The sequence below is a fragment of the Stomoxys calcitrans genome, chromosome 1 (genome assembly GCF_963082655.1).
Source record: "Stomoxys calcitrans chromosome 1, idStoCalc2.1, whole genome shotgun sequence".
NCBI classification, from domain to species: Eukaryota; Metazoa; Arthropoda; class Insecta; order Diptera; family Muscidae; genus Stomoxys; species Stomoxys calcitrans.
The window spans coordinates 2621637-2638513 of record NC_081552.1 but is presented as its reverse complement, the minus strand read 5'-3'; the positions used below and the strand labels follow the sequence as shown (position 1 = coordinate 2638513).

Here is a 16877-nt window from a genome sequence, read left to right as displayed (position 1 = left end):
CCGATTTTCTTGAAATTTTCACAGATGGTGCATAATGATCCCGCCGTGAAAATAGTGTACTACATTTTCTGATATCTGAAGGGTGGGCGGACCCTCCCCCTTACCCTAATTTTCAGAAACGCCAGATCTCGGAGATGGGTGGTGCGATTTAAGCGAAAGCACGAATTTGATATCGATGTTCAGGAAAAGTGTCTATGCGGCCACCCCACCCCCACAACACCATCCAAATAGTAAGTTTTAAGGGTTTTTAAAGTGGAACACGAATCCGATATATATTTTCAAGGCGAATTCACTGAGTGGCCGCACATCCCACAAAGCACCCCCCAAGCCGGTCATGTTTGCCGAAATATGGGGCTCAAATTAAAGGTATGTGGGGGCCAACTCCCGCTATGACCATGTCAATGTGGAGCTTAAATGAAAGGAATTGGGGAATAAAGCTATAAATGATACTTATTTTCGGGATCAATTTTCGGGGGTTTACCCCTTTCCCAAAATATCCCACAAACAGCAATTTTTTAGTGACCATCACAATATGGGGCTCAAATAAGGGTATTTGGGAGTAGAATACGAATTTGATATCCAAATGGAGGACAATGCATTTACGGCATCACCCCTTCCCCAAAACACCCCCAAAGGGTTAAAATTTTTCGACCATGCCAATATGTGCCTCAAATGGAAGGTATTTCAGATTAGAAAATGAATTTGATAACCAATTTTGGGGCCATGTGTTTGGGCGACGCCCCATCGTGTAAACTCCCCTCAAAACCAATGACAATATGGGGTTTAAATAAAAGGTATATGGATATATGAGAATAGCTCTATTCTTTCTCTACGTTGCTGATATATTTTCCGGGCTTACTGTTTGGGGTACCACCCCAGGTTAATGTGGAGCTTAAATGACCATGTCAATGTGGAGCTTAAATGAAAGGAATTGGGGAGTAAAGCTATAAATGATACCCATTTTCGGGATCAATTTTCGGGGGTTTACCCCTTTCCCAAAATATCCCACAAACAGCAATTTTTTAGTGACCATCACAATATAGGGCTCAAATATAGGTATTTGGGAGTAGAATACGAATTTGATATCCAAATGTAGGACCATGTATTTAAGGCATCACCCCTTTCCCAAAACACCCCAAAATTGTTCGACCATGCCAATATGTGGCTAAAATGAAAGGTTTTTGAGATTAGAAAACGAATTTGGTAGCCTATTTTGGGGCCATGTGTTTGGGGGACGCCTCATCCTGTAAACTCTCCTTAAACCAATGGCAATATGGGGTTCAAATAAAGGGTATTTAAGAGAAGAGCTCGATGATTTTTTTTCAGGGCCAAGTGTCTGGGGGATCACCTCACCCCCGAAAACACCCCTAAATCAGACATCATGAGAATATCGGGCTGAAATGAAGTACTTTGAGAATGAAGTACACCTTACATCCAAACTTAAATTCGTAGACCAATAAAGATCATATGGGATTCAGATAAAGGCACTTATATTGTTTAACTGTTAGTCAAGCGATATACTATTTTCGTAGCATGGTATTTCACTATCTTTGTCGAAAATAAATATTCCAAGGCAACTTTTCTCCCATATAAATTAAAAGAAGGCGCAGCGGAGTGGGCCCGGGTCAGCTAGTAGTATAGATAAACAATGAAGATTCAATTGTGGGAACTTAGAAAATACAATTTTCACAAATTTCTACTAATTCTGTAAAACCAAATTTTTGTTTACAGCTGAAAATTGTTTACGTTATATTGCGTTGTCTTTTGCTTAGACAGAAAGCTATATCCTTTACGATTAACCCTCGTGGAAATGGATATTTTGTATCGAGACATGAGTGTCAATTTCATTTTAGGATATATTATGTATTCTGTTAATACAAAATCTCAATTACTCACTCTTCGATTGCGGTTTTTGTCAATTAACTTTAGGCATGAGTAATCTATGTACATATTACGTACATGCATACATCACTATCACATTGTCTAGAGAAATCCTTAAACAGGAAATGCAAATAAATCCTTATTATGTATGAAAAACCACAAGTCTTTCCTACTACAATAAGTACTAAGAAGAGCTGGCTCCTAGTCTATGTTGCAAGGAATAATTTAAAATGAATTGGGAGTGAGAAAGCCATTTGAGCTGAGAAGACGACTAGTTCACAAAAGAGTACACCAACCAACACCCTTGACTAAAAATTGCTGTAATTATTTGCCACTGTGTAATTACTTAAAATTTTTTCCATGTTTTTAGTTTTCACAATGTTGGTGGGGAGAGAGACTTTAGGCGATAGCTTCCCCAAGGAACCCTCCGTTTTTGCTCAAAGGTGAGCCTTGCGTTTCGAATGCGTATGTGGAAAACAAATCTTTGCCACTCCTTTTGTTCCGGTCTCACCACATACTCGTCTCGGCAGCACTTGCATACTTGTGGCTAAGGCACGTGGTCGGATGTAGTGGAGTAAATTGTATTTACGGATCTTTCATGCTTTCTTCACTCTGCCAAATGGACAGACAGACAATTGTACCAAGATTTGTTCATGGCTCATGGTGCGGGTATGCATGGCAAGAAAAACCAAATTAATTTTGTTGTGGCTTTCGTAGCGGCAATATAACAAAATACCTTCCTTTTGACTTTTGCTTTGTTTTCATTGTTCGTTGTTTTTTTGTTTCTTCCACATGTGTTGTATTCCAGACAAACATCCTGACCGGATAGAGGAAGGATTGTACCAGCAGCAGAGAGTTAAAGAAGAGAAGGAGGTGAGTACGAACTAGGGTAGCCACCCAAAACAAATTATAAAAAAATGTAAAATTCAACAAACCCGAGTAAAAAAAGTCATATGGTCAGATCCAAATAAATCTGGGATAAAATAAAGTTGGATCTAATTAGATCCAAATGGATTTGCAATATCCCATTATATATAATTATATCTGATGCTATGTATAACTATATCTGGTGGTAGATATAATTGGATATGGGACCAGATATAATTATTTCTGCTATATTTGATTATATCCAAGGAGATATGGTATATATAATTATATCTGGCCTTGGATAAAGTTATATATGGCCTAAGATATATTTATATCTAAGGCTTTATAAATGCATTTATTGCGCTTCATATAACTGAATTTTGTTTTTTCAGTGTTAGTATACCCCCATCCTATGGTGGAGGGTACAAAAACGAATAAGATATGCAATTAAAGAGGTGTGCGGTTGGGGAGCCGCCCCACCCCAAAATACCTCCCTATTATATAAAAGCACGCAAACTTTCAAAGGAGTAAAGCTAACCGCTTGAAATTGTGCACTAATACTTCTTATTAGTGTAGGTCGGTTGGGATTGTAATTGGGGTGTATCGGTCCACGTTTTGATATAGCTGCCATATAAACCGATCTTGGATCTTGACTTCTTGAGCAACTAGAGGGCACAATTCTTATCCGATTTGGCTAAAATTTCGCATAATGTGTTTTGTTAGGACTTCTAACAACTGTGACAAATATGGTTGAAATCGGTCCATAACCAGATATAGACCTATTTGGGGTCTTGGCTTCTTGAGCGTCTAGTGGGCGCAATTCCTATCCGATTTGGCTGAAATTTAGTACGACGAGTTCTGTTATGACTTCCAACAACAACGCTAAGTATGGTTTAAATCGGTTCATAACATTATAAAGCTGCCATATAAACCGAACTTGGATCTTGACTTCTTGAGCCACTTCTTATGCGATTTGACTGAAATTTTGCATGAGTTGTTTGTTATGACTTCCAACAACTATGTATGGTTGAAATCGGTAAATAACCTGATATAGTTGCGATATAAACCGATCTGGGGTCTTGACTTCTTGATCCTCCAGAGGGCGTAATTAATTTTCGAATTGTGTGAAATTTTGTACAACGGCTTTTTTTCAACATACGTGTCAAATATGGTCTGAATCGGTCAATAGCCTGATACAGCTCCCATATAAACCGATCTCTCTATTTTACTTTTTGAGTCCCTAAAGGACGCTATTCTTTCTCGAATTGGCTGAAATTATACACAATGATGGTATTTATCGGACCATAAGTTGATATAGCTCCAATATTATTGCAATTTTTTTTTATCCTTTGTTTTGCATAAAAAGAGATATCGGGAAAACAGTTCGACAAATGCGATCTATGGTCGAGGGTATATAAGATTCGCCATCGCCGAACTTAGCATGCTTTTACTTGTTTTCTGTTAAGAACCTTTCGTTAGAGCTCTGGATTGTCGTGATTGGTCTATATATCCATTTGGCGGATTTTGGGCGGCTCCCGAGGCACTTGACCCTAAAAATAGAAAATATGTTTTGTTTTTGGTGACTGTATGAGTGCAAAAAATTTTCGAACGAATCGCATTACTTATCTACGAGATCTGGTGTTTTTAACAATTATGGTAATGAGAAGAGCTTTTTAGTTGAGGGATGGCACCTCAGACGTTTTGACTCAAATATGGATACCATATTCGTGCTACAGTCTCAAATCCCTTTAATTTCAGCCCATATAGCCATGGTAAATATAACCATCGGTAAATATGAACCGTTTGAGGGTGTTTGGGGCTGAGAAGGAAACCGGCACTTTGCCCTGTAAGTAGATATCAAATTTGTTCTTTGAATTTGCTTCAGGGCGTAGCCCACTTGGCTCCAAAATTAGATATCAAAATCGATTAATACTTTCAAATATTTTTCATTTGAGTCCTATATTTTTATAATGGGTCAATTTGCCTATTTGACGCCACCTAGACTTGAACGCAAATTTTAATGTCTTATTCGTAATCGGCTAATATGCCCATTTGGCGGTATTTGGGGGTGGGGCGAACTTACTTGGACCTAATTTTTTAAGCCAATTTGTAATTAACTGCCGAATACTTTTCATTTGAGTCCCATATTGACATGAACTTCGAATACATCTGTTTAGAGGAGTTTTGGGGTTGACATGATCGTCAAATAAAACTATTTTAAGGGATTTTGGGGCTGGGGCAGCCCCCAGTTACTCTACTCTATTCTTGAATACCTATCATTTGAATCCCATTTGCCATATTGTCCCGCTCGGTCCACTTTTAATTTTGGACAGTACTTTTGGGCAAGGGGGAGAGTCCGCCCCCCTCCCAGAATCAAAATATTATATAACCTACGTTTCTTTCCAGACCAACCTATACAATCTTTGAAAATTTCAAAGTAACCGGTTCAACCATTTTGAGTCTACACGGAACAAACAAACAAACAAATAAACACAAATTGATTTTTATACCCACCACCAGGCGGATAGTCATTCCGATTGCAACACATCGAAATATCAATTTCCGACCCTACAAAGTATATATATTTCGGATCGTCGTAAAATTCTAAGTGTCTATGGGGCCACCCCACCCCCACAACACCACCCAAATAGTAAGTATTTGCTGACTACTGAAATATGAGGCTCAAATAAGAGGGTTTTTAAAGGGGAACACGAATCCGATATATATTTTCAGACCAACTCACTGAGTGGCCGCCCATCCCCCAAAACACCCTCTAAGCCGGTCAACTATGGAAATATGGGACTCAAATTAAAGGTATGTGAGAGTAGACCACCTATCTGATATCAACATTAGGGACCAACTGTCTAGAAGACGTCCCACCACCATAACAACCCCCAAATAGGACGTATTTGCTCACCAAGACAATTTGGGTCTTAAAGATAGTGGAACTAAATATTTATAGTTTTTAGGGTCAATACCCCAAACCGGACATATTTGCTGACTTTTGCAATAAGGATTTTAAATGAAATTAGAAAACGAATTTGATATCCAATTTTGAGGGTAATGGCAATATGGGGTTCAAATAAATGTTATATAGATATATGAGAATAGAGTACGTTTCCCATATATTTTCCGGGCTTAGTGTTTGGGCGACCACCCCAATCCCCAAAACACCCCTCAATCGGGCATATTTACCCACCATGTCGTATATGGTTTAGATCGGTTCATTTTTATTTTCAGATATAGCTAGATATGGATATACCTATTAGTATTTGGTCCAAATCGGAACATATTTCCATATAACTGCTATGGTACATAAGGTATGCAATTTTCACCGGATTTTGATGAAAGGTGGTTTACATATATACCCGAGGTGGTGGGTATCCAAAGTTCGGCCCTGCCGAATTTAACGCCTTTTTACTTGTTTTATATTACGAAAAGCACGCTATTGGGCTTATTAACTGATTGTGCTGAGTTATCTGAAATGATTTCAGAAAAAAAGAAAAAAGCCGTGTTGGGCACATGTGCTAGTCCGCATAATATTTCCAAACCCATGGGCGTCTGTTCTTGTTCGCGTATACAAATGTGTAAAAGTATGTGTACTGTAATTAACGATTTTTATACCCACCCCCAAAGGATGGGGATATACTAACACCTCAAAATATTGATCTAGGATCCCATAAAGCATATATATTCTTGATCGTCTAGAGATTCTGATTCGAACTAGCCATGGCATCCGTCCGTCCGGCCGCCCGTCTGTCGAAATACAGCTAGCCAATTGTAATTTTGCACAGATACTTTATATTGATGTAGGTCTTTGGGGGTTGTAAATGGGCCATATCGGTTCAGATGTAGCTCCCATATAAACCGATTTCCCTATTACTTCCAACAACTGTGTCAAGTACGTGACCATTCAGTCAAGCACCTGATATAGGTTCCATACAAACCGATCTCCCGATTTGACTTCTTGAGCCGATGGAAGCCACAATTCGATTTGGCTGAAATTTTGCATATAGTGTTATGTTATGACTCTCAACAATTGCGCCAAGTACGGTCCAGTTCGGTCTATAACTAGATATAGCTGCCATATTTTAGCAGAATCCATGGTGGTATGTTCCCAAGATTCGGCCCGGCCGAACTTGCACGCTTTTTATTTCTCGTCCTCAAAGTACCAAATAATTGTCCGTCGTTTAGTTGACGATTTTCTATTCCTTAGCGAAAACAGCTGATTTTAATTATCAATGTCGATTGTCGTTTAAGTAGTTACTGAATAACAAATTCGTTAACTCTTCTTTTATCGCTTTTAACTAAACGAATTAAATACTTTACAGAATTTCACTACTGGACCATACTCGAGAAGTAAGTGTGGCGATGCTAAACAAATCTCTCCTTCAAAATTCCCTCTTAATTGATTCAATGGATCGGTCTTTATAACAGCTAAATTCAAATATTATCCATATTTGACACATATTTCGATTTGCTGCTCTCAAAAAAATAAAACGTTTTATTAGGGAAGTATTATTTATAGCATAACTGTATAATATAATTTGATGTGAAAATCAGTTCGTTTGTAGTAAAACTTTTAAGAATTTTGGTTGTTGAGACTGCAAATTGCAAATTTGCCTATGAACATTCCATCAAGGAACTGGGGCAAACTTATCACAAATCAAAAAAGAAAAGTTTTTATATGGCAAATGTCGCCAGCATTAGGATAACCAACGATGAAAATTTTCCTTTTTTCTAAAAGACTCCCATTGAAAAGTATAAGGGCCGTCTGTCTTTCCATAACGATTTGTGCACAAAGTATAGCTATTTTCATCCGATCATCTTCAAGTTTGAGACTAGAGCCGAAGCCTTTTGAAATTGAAAAAATCCGTTAAGATTTGAATATAGCTTTCATATATACATACATATGCTAGTCTGATTTGAATGATTTCTTTCATGACTTATTCTGGGTCAAAATCGGTGGGGATTTAGATTTAGCTCCAGCTATGTTCAAATATGGTCTGTGGTGAACCATACTCGACACGGTTGTCTCGGGGCCTAATACAACCCACTGAGCCAAATTGCATTGCAAGCATATCAAAAATACGTCTTTTAGGAGATCGGTCTATATGGGGCCTCTATCAAGTTATAGTGTCCGATGTCTTCGAACAAAAAGCTCAATATATTTATTTTGAAAATGTCTTGCGTGATTTCAAAATACTGACCGATAGACAGACGAATACGGCTAGATCATCTTAGAATTTAAGGCGATCAATAATATATACAACCATTATAGGGATTCAAATGGGTATATCGATTTATTAAAAATGGAATGACCCCCTTCTTCTGTGGTGGGTACAAAAAGTATGGATTCCCCTGCGTCAAATTTATACAACTTTGAAATTGGCCCAACCAATTTCTTTCAAAAACAAAAAAAAAAAACTTCCACAGAGTTTAGAAATCTCTGAAACAACGGCAACCCTGATAAAGGTAAACAGATGTCTTGAGGAGAGAAAGCCGCATAATGTGTTACACCTGTGTGTTTTGTCTGAGGATATGTGTGTTGTGCTGTGCGGTTTACTTGTCTACATAATATGCGGAAGTCAACATGGCACTACAACTGATGCAATTTAAATAATTACAAACAATAACAGCAGCAACAACAATTTCCAGTTCTAAAGTTTGCCGCATCAACACTCTGCATATTCAATTTAAAGTTGTTGCAAATTTAATTGCACAGCACTTGCAACCCTGCACTCACTTCATTTGCCTACCATAACAGGCCTGGAGATTGTAGCAAAATTTACTGGCTGTCAGAAAAAAAAATTCAGGCTTTTTTGCCTGCAAAGCAAAAGTCTAACTAGAAATAGGGAAAATGACAGTTTCCTATACAGCTGAAGTGGCCCAGTGCAGGGGTTTTGGTTGTTTTCCCAAGCTTCTACTCAGGTAAGGAATTATAGGAAGCAAATTGTAGAAGGTATGCAATTTTTCCTCTGCTTTTAGATGGCGCGCCAGCATTTACAAACTTATTTGGCTGGATCTGTTGATATATCTGACCTTTTATTATGCCTTGAGTTTGACCTATCGATTCTATTTGAACGAATCTCAAAAAGAGTAAATCCACTTTAAAAGTTTCAAAGTTTCAGCTCGATTGATGATGATATTCTTTTCAGGTTCTTTGAAATGCTGGTTAAATATTGCAATAGCAGCACCTCTCTGATACCGCTAATGTTCCTCTTGGGCTTTTATGTTTCCGTAGTGGTGAAGCGCTGGTGGGAGCAGTATCTCACTTTGCCTTGGCCTGACAGCACTGCCGTATATGTTTCCTCTCTGATCAAGGGCCAAGATGAAAATGGCCGCAAAATGCGTCGCACAATCATGCGTTATGTATGCCTTAGCCTTGCCATGGTATTCACCAGAATTTCGCCACGAGTGAAGAAACGCTTTCCCACATATGATCAAATGGTCGAGGTGGGTTTGCTAATGGAGAACGAGAAAGATATTCTAAAAGCAATGAATGAAAAGTTTGCCAAGCATGCGAAACATTGGATGCCCATAGTATGGGCAGCGGCTATAGTTACCAGGGCTCGCAAAGAAGGTCGTATCCGTGATGATTCATCATTGAAAACTCTTATAGACTCTTTGAATAGCTTTCGGGGAAAATGTATGGTGTTGACCTTCTACGACAGCATTAGTATTCCATTGGTCTACACTCAGCTAATAACCATTGCGGTCTACACATTCTTTTTGGCATCGGTATTTGGACGCCAGTGGACAGGGTTTACGGATCCAGATGCTATAACAAATATTGTGGACTTCTTTCCCATATTTACGCTACTGGAATTTATGTTCTTTATGGGCTGGGTTAAGGTGGCTGAATCCCTTATATGTCCTTTTGGTGAGGATGATGACGACTTTGAGGTATTATATTGGATAATATAAAGGCCTTTAGCATTTCTATAGTTATGGTCTTTCTTTGCAGTTGAATTGGTTAATCGATAGAAGCATTCAGGTTTCGTATCTGATAGTGGATGAAATGCACAACGAACATCCCGAACTTCTAAAAGATCACTTTTGGAAGGGCCTGCATCCGACTCAAGCGAGTAACATTTTCCAATTCCCCAGTTATGATCCACCACCACATTCAACCGCACAAATGGAGGTACGAGTGCCAGAAAATGAGAGATCGTTTTTTAAGATCCCTTTAGTGGTAAGAACCAAGCCATTTATCTAAAACAACTAATTCATCATTCATTTCTCCGCCACTAGGAATCTTTCTCACATCTTTTTTGTAAACGCGGTAGTCAACCTGAAATGCCTGTTGCTAATCTTATGGATAATCATGAAGAAGTTAGTGCAAGCATGCTTGTGATTTTCGAACCCGATAAGCAATCATCGACTGCGATACCTAGCAATTCCGTTGAGAGCAAAGAAATGTTGAAGACAACGAAAATAGACCAGATTGCACCAAGTCTCAGTGCAGATCAGAACGTCTTCGAACAACTGAGGGCCCAGAGAACCCATGAAAGACTTCAAAGACAGAATTACCTAATAGCCATGTCAACAACTACAGAAGAATTGGCAGCTGAAAATAATTCTCAAATCTCGGTATCAGAAGAAACATCAGAATCATCGCAAGAATTTAAAACACCACAAGAGGATAGCAAGAAGAATGTTTAAATTGGCGATGTTCAAATTTCATAGAATAATATTTGAAATTTGTTTTCAAATTTTTTGTATTTTGAAACGAAACAATAATAAAAGAAACACCTTGAAGTCTTCGAAAATTTTCCAGCTTTAACAAAAATTGTTACTTGTGCTTCAATGCCTTATCGTATATTCGAATGAAAGCAGGACCTGTCATGAGGTACACTTCAAATTTGGCATTTTTCCTATAAACGAGAGCAAGGCAGTGGGCAGTGTTTCGAGTATCACTTTCACATTTCCCCTCAAATTAATTTCTTATAATCACGTGTATGAAGTGTCAAAATTTCAAAAAAATATTATAGTGAGACTCTTTTTATAAAATAAGAGCTGAAGTGTTTAACACCAAAAATTAACTTGCGTTTTTTTTTTTTCATGTGATAAATATACCTGAGTTAGTCCTTCTAAATAACCATTCGTACACATAGTTCGAGAGCGTTCACATTAAGATATTTATCACATAACATATTTCCGCTTATAAGCGGATAAGGTATTTTCAACTCAAATAAGTAAAAACGTGTTATGCTCGTCTGGGCCGAATCTTATCAGCTTTCACCATGGACCGGATTTGTGAAGTTCCTTGCAAAGTTCCTTTCTATGGGTAGACACTTAAAAGGACAATTGGAGGTCATGATAAGAGATCCCATTGCTTATTTTTTTTATATATATGAGTAAGGAATGTTTTTTGTTGATGCTCAAGAGATCGAGAGACTGCTTTGTACACTACAAAAAATTGTTCTCAATTTTATAGATTTGAGCCAAAGATAAGCAATTTCAATTTAAAGATGATAATTTTTCCCTGTTTTTAAGGAATTATTTCCTTTGGTGAAATACACTTTCCTTGATATTCAGGATTTTATATTTTAAATGGTGGGTTAATAGATTGTTAACTTTGCGTCAAAAATTTTAAATGAAGGTCAAAAAAGCATAAAAAGGAAATTTACTTTAGGAGAAAATAGCCAAATAACCTTACAAATTGAAGCGTCTTGAAAAGTTTAGCTTTTTGAGCTTAAGATGCTAAACTTGAAAAAAGAATTTTTTAAAATAAAATAATTTCACGGATGACTGGTGAAGTAAAGTAAGAATCAAAATTTAAAACGAATGGTCCTGGCCGTTAGAAAATAGGATATTAAGTTTAAAGATAGCAATTTTATATTCAAGTTTTGGTTGTTTGGCTTGTTTTCATTGCTAAAATCCTACGTATATGGAAAAATCTAAAATTTTCATCCAACTTTTTTTCCTGTGTATAGAAGGTTATGGGACCATATTTGCTTTAGATGTTAATCGAACAAAATGGCAATCAAATCCTACAAAAATGTGCCCTCCAGAGGCTCAAGAAGCCAAATGCATCGAAAGAAAAATTGATACCGTACTGAATCAATGGCATTGATAGTGAAGAAATACCGTTAATTAATAAAAAAACAATACGGTATGATTTGTAACACGTTTTACATCTTCCATATTGCACGAAATTGTTTACCAATTATTAAAAACAGCAAAAATGTTTGCTGTAGCAGCAGAAAGTCTGCTGAAAATGGGATGGCAGTAATTCTTTGCTAAAACAGCAAACTTCTTCTAACTTCTAACTAACTAACTAACTAACTTCTTTCTGATAAAAAGTTATACAAATCTCAAAGATTTTATAAATATTTAAAAAAAATTTTTATTCTATTTCATCTTTCAATGTTATGTGTAACATAATTTTTTTTCAATTTTCTACAATTTGCTAATTTTTTAACGAATTTAAAACACAGCAAACAAAATAACTCCTGCAAATATGCTTATGCTTTTAAACAAAAAATTGTCATTTTTTTTTATTGCAATAAAGCAAATGCCCCAATTGTTGTTTAGAAGTTTAAAAATTTTGTAGGGATTCATTCAAAAGTTTAAAATTTTCAATTTAGCATCAGCAGACTAATTTCTTTGGGTGTATCCCTAAAATTTCCATAAATTTTTTGTTCAGTGAAGGAAAATCGGATTTTATGGGAGGAGTCGTAGGAAAAGTCTTTAAGCAAAAATTTATCAAAATCGTATAGAGTTGCGCCCTTTAGAGGCTTAAGAAGCCAAAGCAAGTAACAAGAAAAGGCGTGTTGAGTACGCCTTTTAGCCAACATAGGACTGCTGTATTAGCAAATATTTCTTACTGCTATTACAACTAACAAAATCTTCTGTGTTGAGTACGCAAGTTTGCTGGAAAAAAAAATTCTATGCTAATTTTTATGGTTGCTTGTTACTTGTATCGATTACTTTAGGCATTTTTAAGAATTTTTTATAGAAATTTTGATGGAAGAGATGATTCTTATTTGTGGCCATACTACTGTAAAGCAGTTTTCTGATCCATCCATTGGTATACATGCGAAATGTGGCTGGGCTACTACTAATGTGCACATGACTGGCATGGTCTTTTGTATGTAAATTTATAGAAACAAGTAAAAGTGTGCTAAGTTCGGCCGGACCGAATCTTATATGTCCTCCACAATGGATCGCATTTGCCGAGTTCTTTTCCCGGCATCTCTTCTTAGGCGAAAAAGGATATAAGAAAAGATTTGCTCTGCTATTAGAGCGATATCAAGATATGGTCCGGTTTGGAACACAATTAAATTATATGTTGGAGATCTGTGTAAAATGTCAGCCAATTCGAATTAGAATTGCACCTTTTAGGGGCTCAAGAAGTAAACTAGAGAGATCGATTTATATGGGAGCTGTATCGGGATAAAGACCGTATGTTGATGGTCATGAGAGAATCCGTCGTACAAAATTTCAGGCAAATCGGATAATAATTGCGACCTCTAGAGGCTCAAGAAGTCAAGATCCCAGATCGGTTTATATGGCAGCTATATCAGGTTATGAACCGATTTGAGCCTTATTTGACACAGTTGTTGAATTTATGAATAAAATACGTTTTGCAAAATTTCAGCCAAATCGGATAGGAATTGCGCCCTCTAGAAGCTCAAGAAGTCAAGTCCCCAGATCTGTTTATATGACAACTATATCAGGTTATGAACCGATTTGAAACATACTTGGTACAGTTTTTGGATATCATAACAAAATACTACGTGCAAATCGGACGAGAATTGCGCCCTCTAGAGGCTCAAGAAGTCAAGACCCAAGATCGGTTTGTATGGCAGTTTTATCAGGTTATAGACCGATGTGAACCATACGTAGCGCAATTGTTGCAAGTGATATCAAAACACTATGTGCGAAATTTCAATCAAATCGGTCGAGAATTGCGCCCTCTAGAGGCTCAAGAAGTCAAGACCCAAGATCGGTTTGTATGCTATATCAAAACATGTACCGATTTGGCCCATTTACAATCCTAACCAACTTACACTAATAAAAAGTTTTTGTGCAAAATTCAATCAAGAAGGTATATACTTTATGGGGTCTTAGATGCATATTTCGAGGTGTTACAAACAGAATGACGAATTTAGTATACCCCCATTCTATGGTGGAGGGTATAAAAACAAGTAAAAAGGCGAAAGTTCGGCCGGGCTGAACTTTGGAAACCCACCACCTCTGGTATATATGTAAACCACCTTTCGTAAAAATCGGGTGAAAAATGCATGCCTTATGCCTATATCAAAACATGGACTGAAATGGCCCAACCGACCAGCACAAATAAGTGTTTGTGCAAAATTTCAAGCGGCTTTACTCCTTCGAAAGTTAGCATGTTTTTGACAGACAGACGGACGGACAGATGGACGTACATGGCTAGACCGAATTAAAATGTCATGACGATCATGAATATGTAAACTTTATGGGGTGCTAGATGAATATTTGGGGGAATTACAAACAGAATGACGAAATTTGTATACCCCCATCCTATGGTGGAGGGTATAAAAATCAATAAAATTGTGTTTGACTTTAATACAGCTATTCTGAGCATTGCTTTTTTATACCCCCACCATAGGATACGGGTATACTAATTTCGTCATTCTAGTTGTATCTAATCGAAATATTCGTCTGAGATCCCATCAAGCCATGTCCGTCCGTCTGTCCGCCCGTCCGTCTGTCCGCCCGTCCGTCTGTCCGCCCGTCCGTCTGTCCGCCCGTCCGTCTGTCCGCCCGTCCGTCTGTCCGCCCGTCCGTCTGTCCGCCCGTCCGTCTGTCCGCCCGTCCGTCTGTCCGCCCCTCCGTCTGTCCGCCCGTCCGTCTGTCTGTCGAAAGCACGCAAACTTTCGCCTCCCAAAGGGCGCAATTCTTATTCGTATTGGCAGAGATTTTACACAGGCCTCCAACATATATATAATATATATAATTTAATTGTGGTCCAAACCGGACCACAACTTGAAATCGCTCTAATAGCAGAGCAAATCTTTTCTTATATTATTTCTTGTGTAAGAAGAGATGCCGGGAAAAGAACTCGACAAATGCGATCCATGATGGAGGGCATATAAGATTCGGCCTGGCCGAACTTAGCACCCTTATACTTGTTTGAACTCAAGTAGTTTCATAAATAATTAATATGTTAACGTAAAAATTCACTTAACTGTCGCTTAACCCACCACCATAGGATCTAATCTACTCATTGCGTTTGTAACACCTCGAAATATTCGTGTTAGACCCCATAAGGCCATGTTCGTCCGTCCGTCTGTCGAAATCACGATAGAGGTCGAACGCGTAAAACTAGCCACTTGAAATTTTGCACAGATACTTAGTATCGATGTAGATCGTTAAGGATTGCAAATGGGCCATACCGGTTCAGATTTAAACACAGCTCCCATATAAACCGATCTCTAGATTTGATTTCTTGAGCTCCTCGAAACCGCAATTTTGTCCGATCTGTTTGAAATTTTGCGTGAAGTGTTCTTTTATGACTTCCAACACCTGTGCTAAGTACAGTTCAAATCGATCTATAACCTGGTATAGCTCCCATATAAACCGATCGCCCGATTTAACTTCTTGAGCCCCTGGAAGCCGCAATTTTTGTCCGATTTGGCTGAAATTTTGCCCAGTGTTCTGTTATGACTTCCAACCTGATATAGCTCCCCTGTGTACCGGTCTCGCGATCATCCTTGTTCGGTTCGTAGAAGCTTTAATTTTTGCTGTTCTGACAGAAGTTTGGTATATAGAATAAAATAATGCCCTACAACTTTGTAGGGCATAATTTGTATACATGTTTAGCAGAATCCATTGTGGTGGGTTCCCAAGATTCGGCCCGGCCGAACTTAGCACGCTTTCGCTTGTTTAATTTCACTTATCCAGCTACGATTATACTGAAAATAACGGATAAGTGAAACGAAATTTCGGTTCGATTGTATATGCACTTCATGGGGTCTTAGATCAATATTATAAACAGAATAACGAAATTAGTATACCCCCATCCTATGGTGGAGGGTATACTAAGACATTGTGAATGGTAGTAGGTAACTTACTGCCTTTTACATTTACTTGAAGGCTTGAAGGTTGTCATGACACAAGTAATGGTGAAGAGCGTATGATCCAACTACTGGCTCCAGTGTACCATTGAAGGTGACCCCTTTTTTGGTGGAGACAAATGGTCTGGAAGAAATATTAGTCGAATTTTATTAGTTCTTCCATCTTTTCTCCCCGAAAATAATTTAAGTTTATTGTTAAAACGTATTCAAGGGAAACATAAATGTTATTAAAAACAATCCATCTTTGTACATTTGAAGCCTTTATGAAAGCGATTTGCATTTGAAATGAACATTCTTGAGGTTCTAGTTATTGCATCACATGATTTCTTGGTTTTTTCTATGCCATGCCCTTGCCCGGACACGAGAATCTCATGTGGAAGTCAAATAAATAACATTTAATATCATTGGCCTTTTGAAAAAGCGTTGATATAAAATTTTCGCAAACATTTTCGGTTAACATGGAAGCATTTTCGGTTACCCATACTCCAAAGGATATGAGGACATATGCATACATTGGCATTTGTGATGGGGCTGAGTGAGAACATCCAGGAGGTATCCACTACCCAAAATGAACACTCATATATCATTGCTGTTAGAGAGGCTGAGGCTCAGGATATGAAAATATGAAAATGCTATACACTCGAAAGCTCATTAAGTCGATTTATGTGGCAAGCCATAAATTGTTGCAGCCAAATGGTCTTAAAGTACAATGCTACGCACCCAAATGACATTTATATTTATAGTTTAGAGAGCGAGAGAGGGAGACTAGGCTCCCTCCACTTGCTTCCTATCAAGAGCCACTGAAGGTCACCCAAGTCCTACTACTACTCACATTCTAACTAATGTGAAATCCTTCGCATCCTGCAAAGCCAACTAAATAAATTTAAACACCCTTTCGCTTGTTTGCCTACCGAACATTGGAAGGACTTAAGTCCACATTTATAAGAGTTCGTGTGACTGCGTAGCCATTTGTCAAAACCCCGAGAAGTAGTTCTGGAAGTCAAATGATACTAATGGCAATGCAGAATTATGAGGGCCACAACACAGAGAAATGGATGATAA

At 37.9% G+C, this 16877-nt stretch overlaps 1 protein-coding gene across 1 annotated transcript; it reads left to right on the top strand.

Moving 5' to 3' along the window:
* Window positions 1-8501: 8501 nt before the first annotated feature.
* On the top strand, window positions 8502-10520 carry LOC106083546 (bestrophin-2-like). The gene is made up of 5 exons (XM_013246636.2): window positions 8502-8679; window positions 8737-8847; window positions 8907-9654; window positions 9716-9943; window positions 10003-10520. The coding sequence occupies exons 1-5, from the start codon at window positions 8609-8611 to the stop codon at window positions 10411-10413; spliced, it is 1569 nt and encodes a 522-aa protein (XP_013102090.1). The 5' UTR covers window positions 8502-8608; the 3' UTR covers window positions 10414-10520.
* Window positions 10521-16877: the final 6357 nt, after the last annotated feature.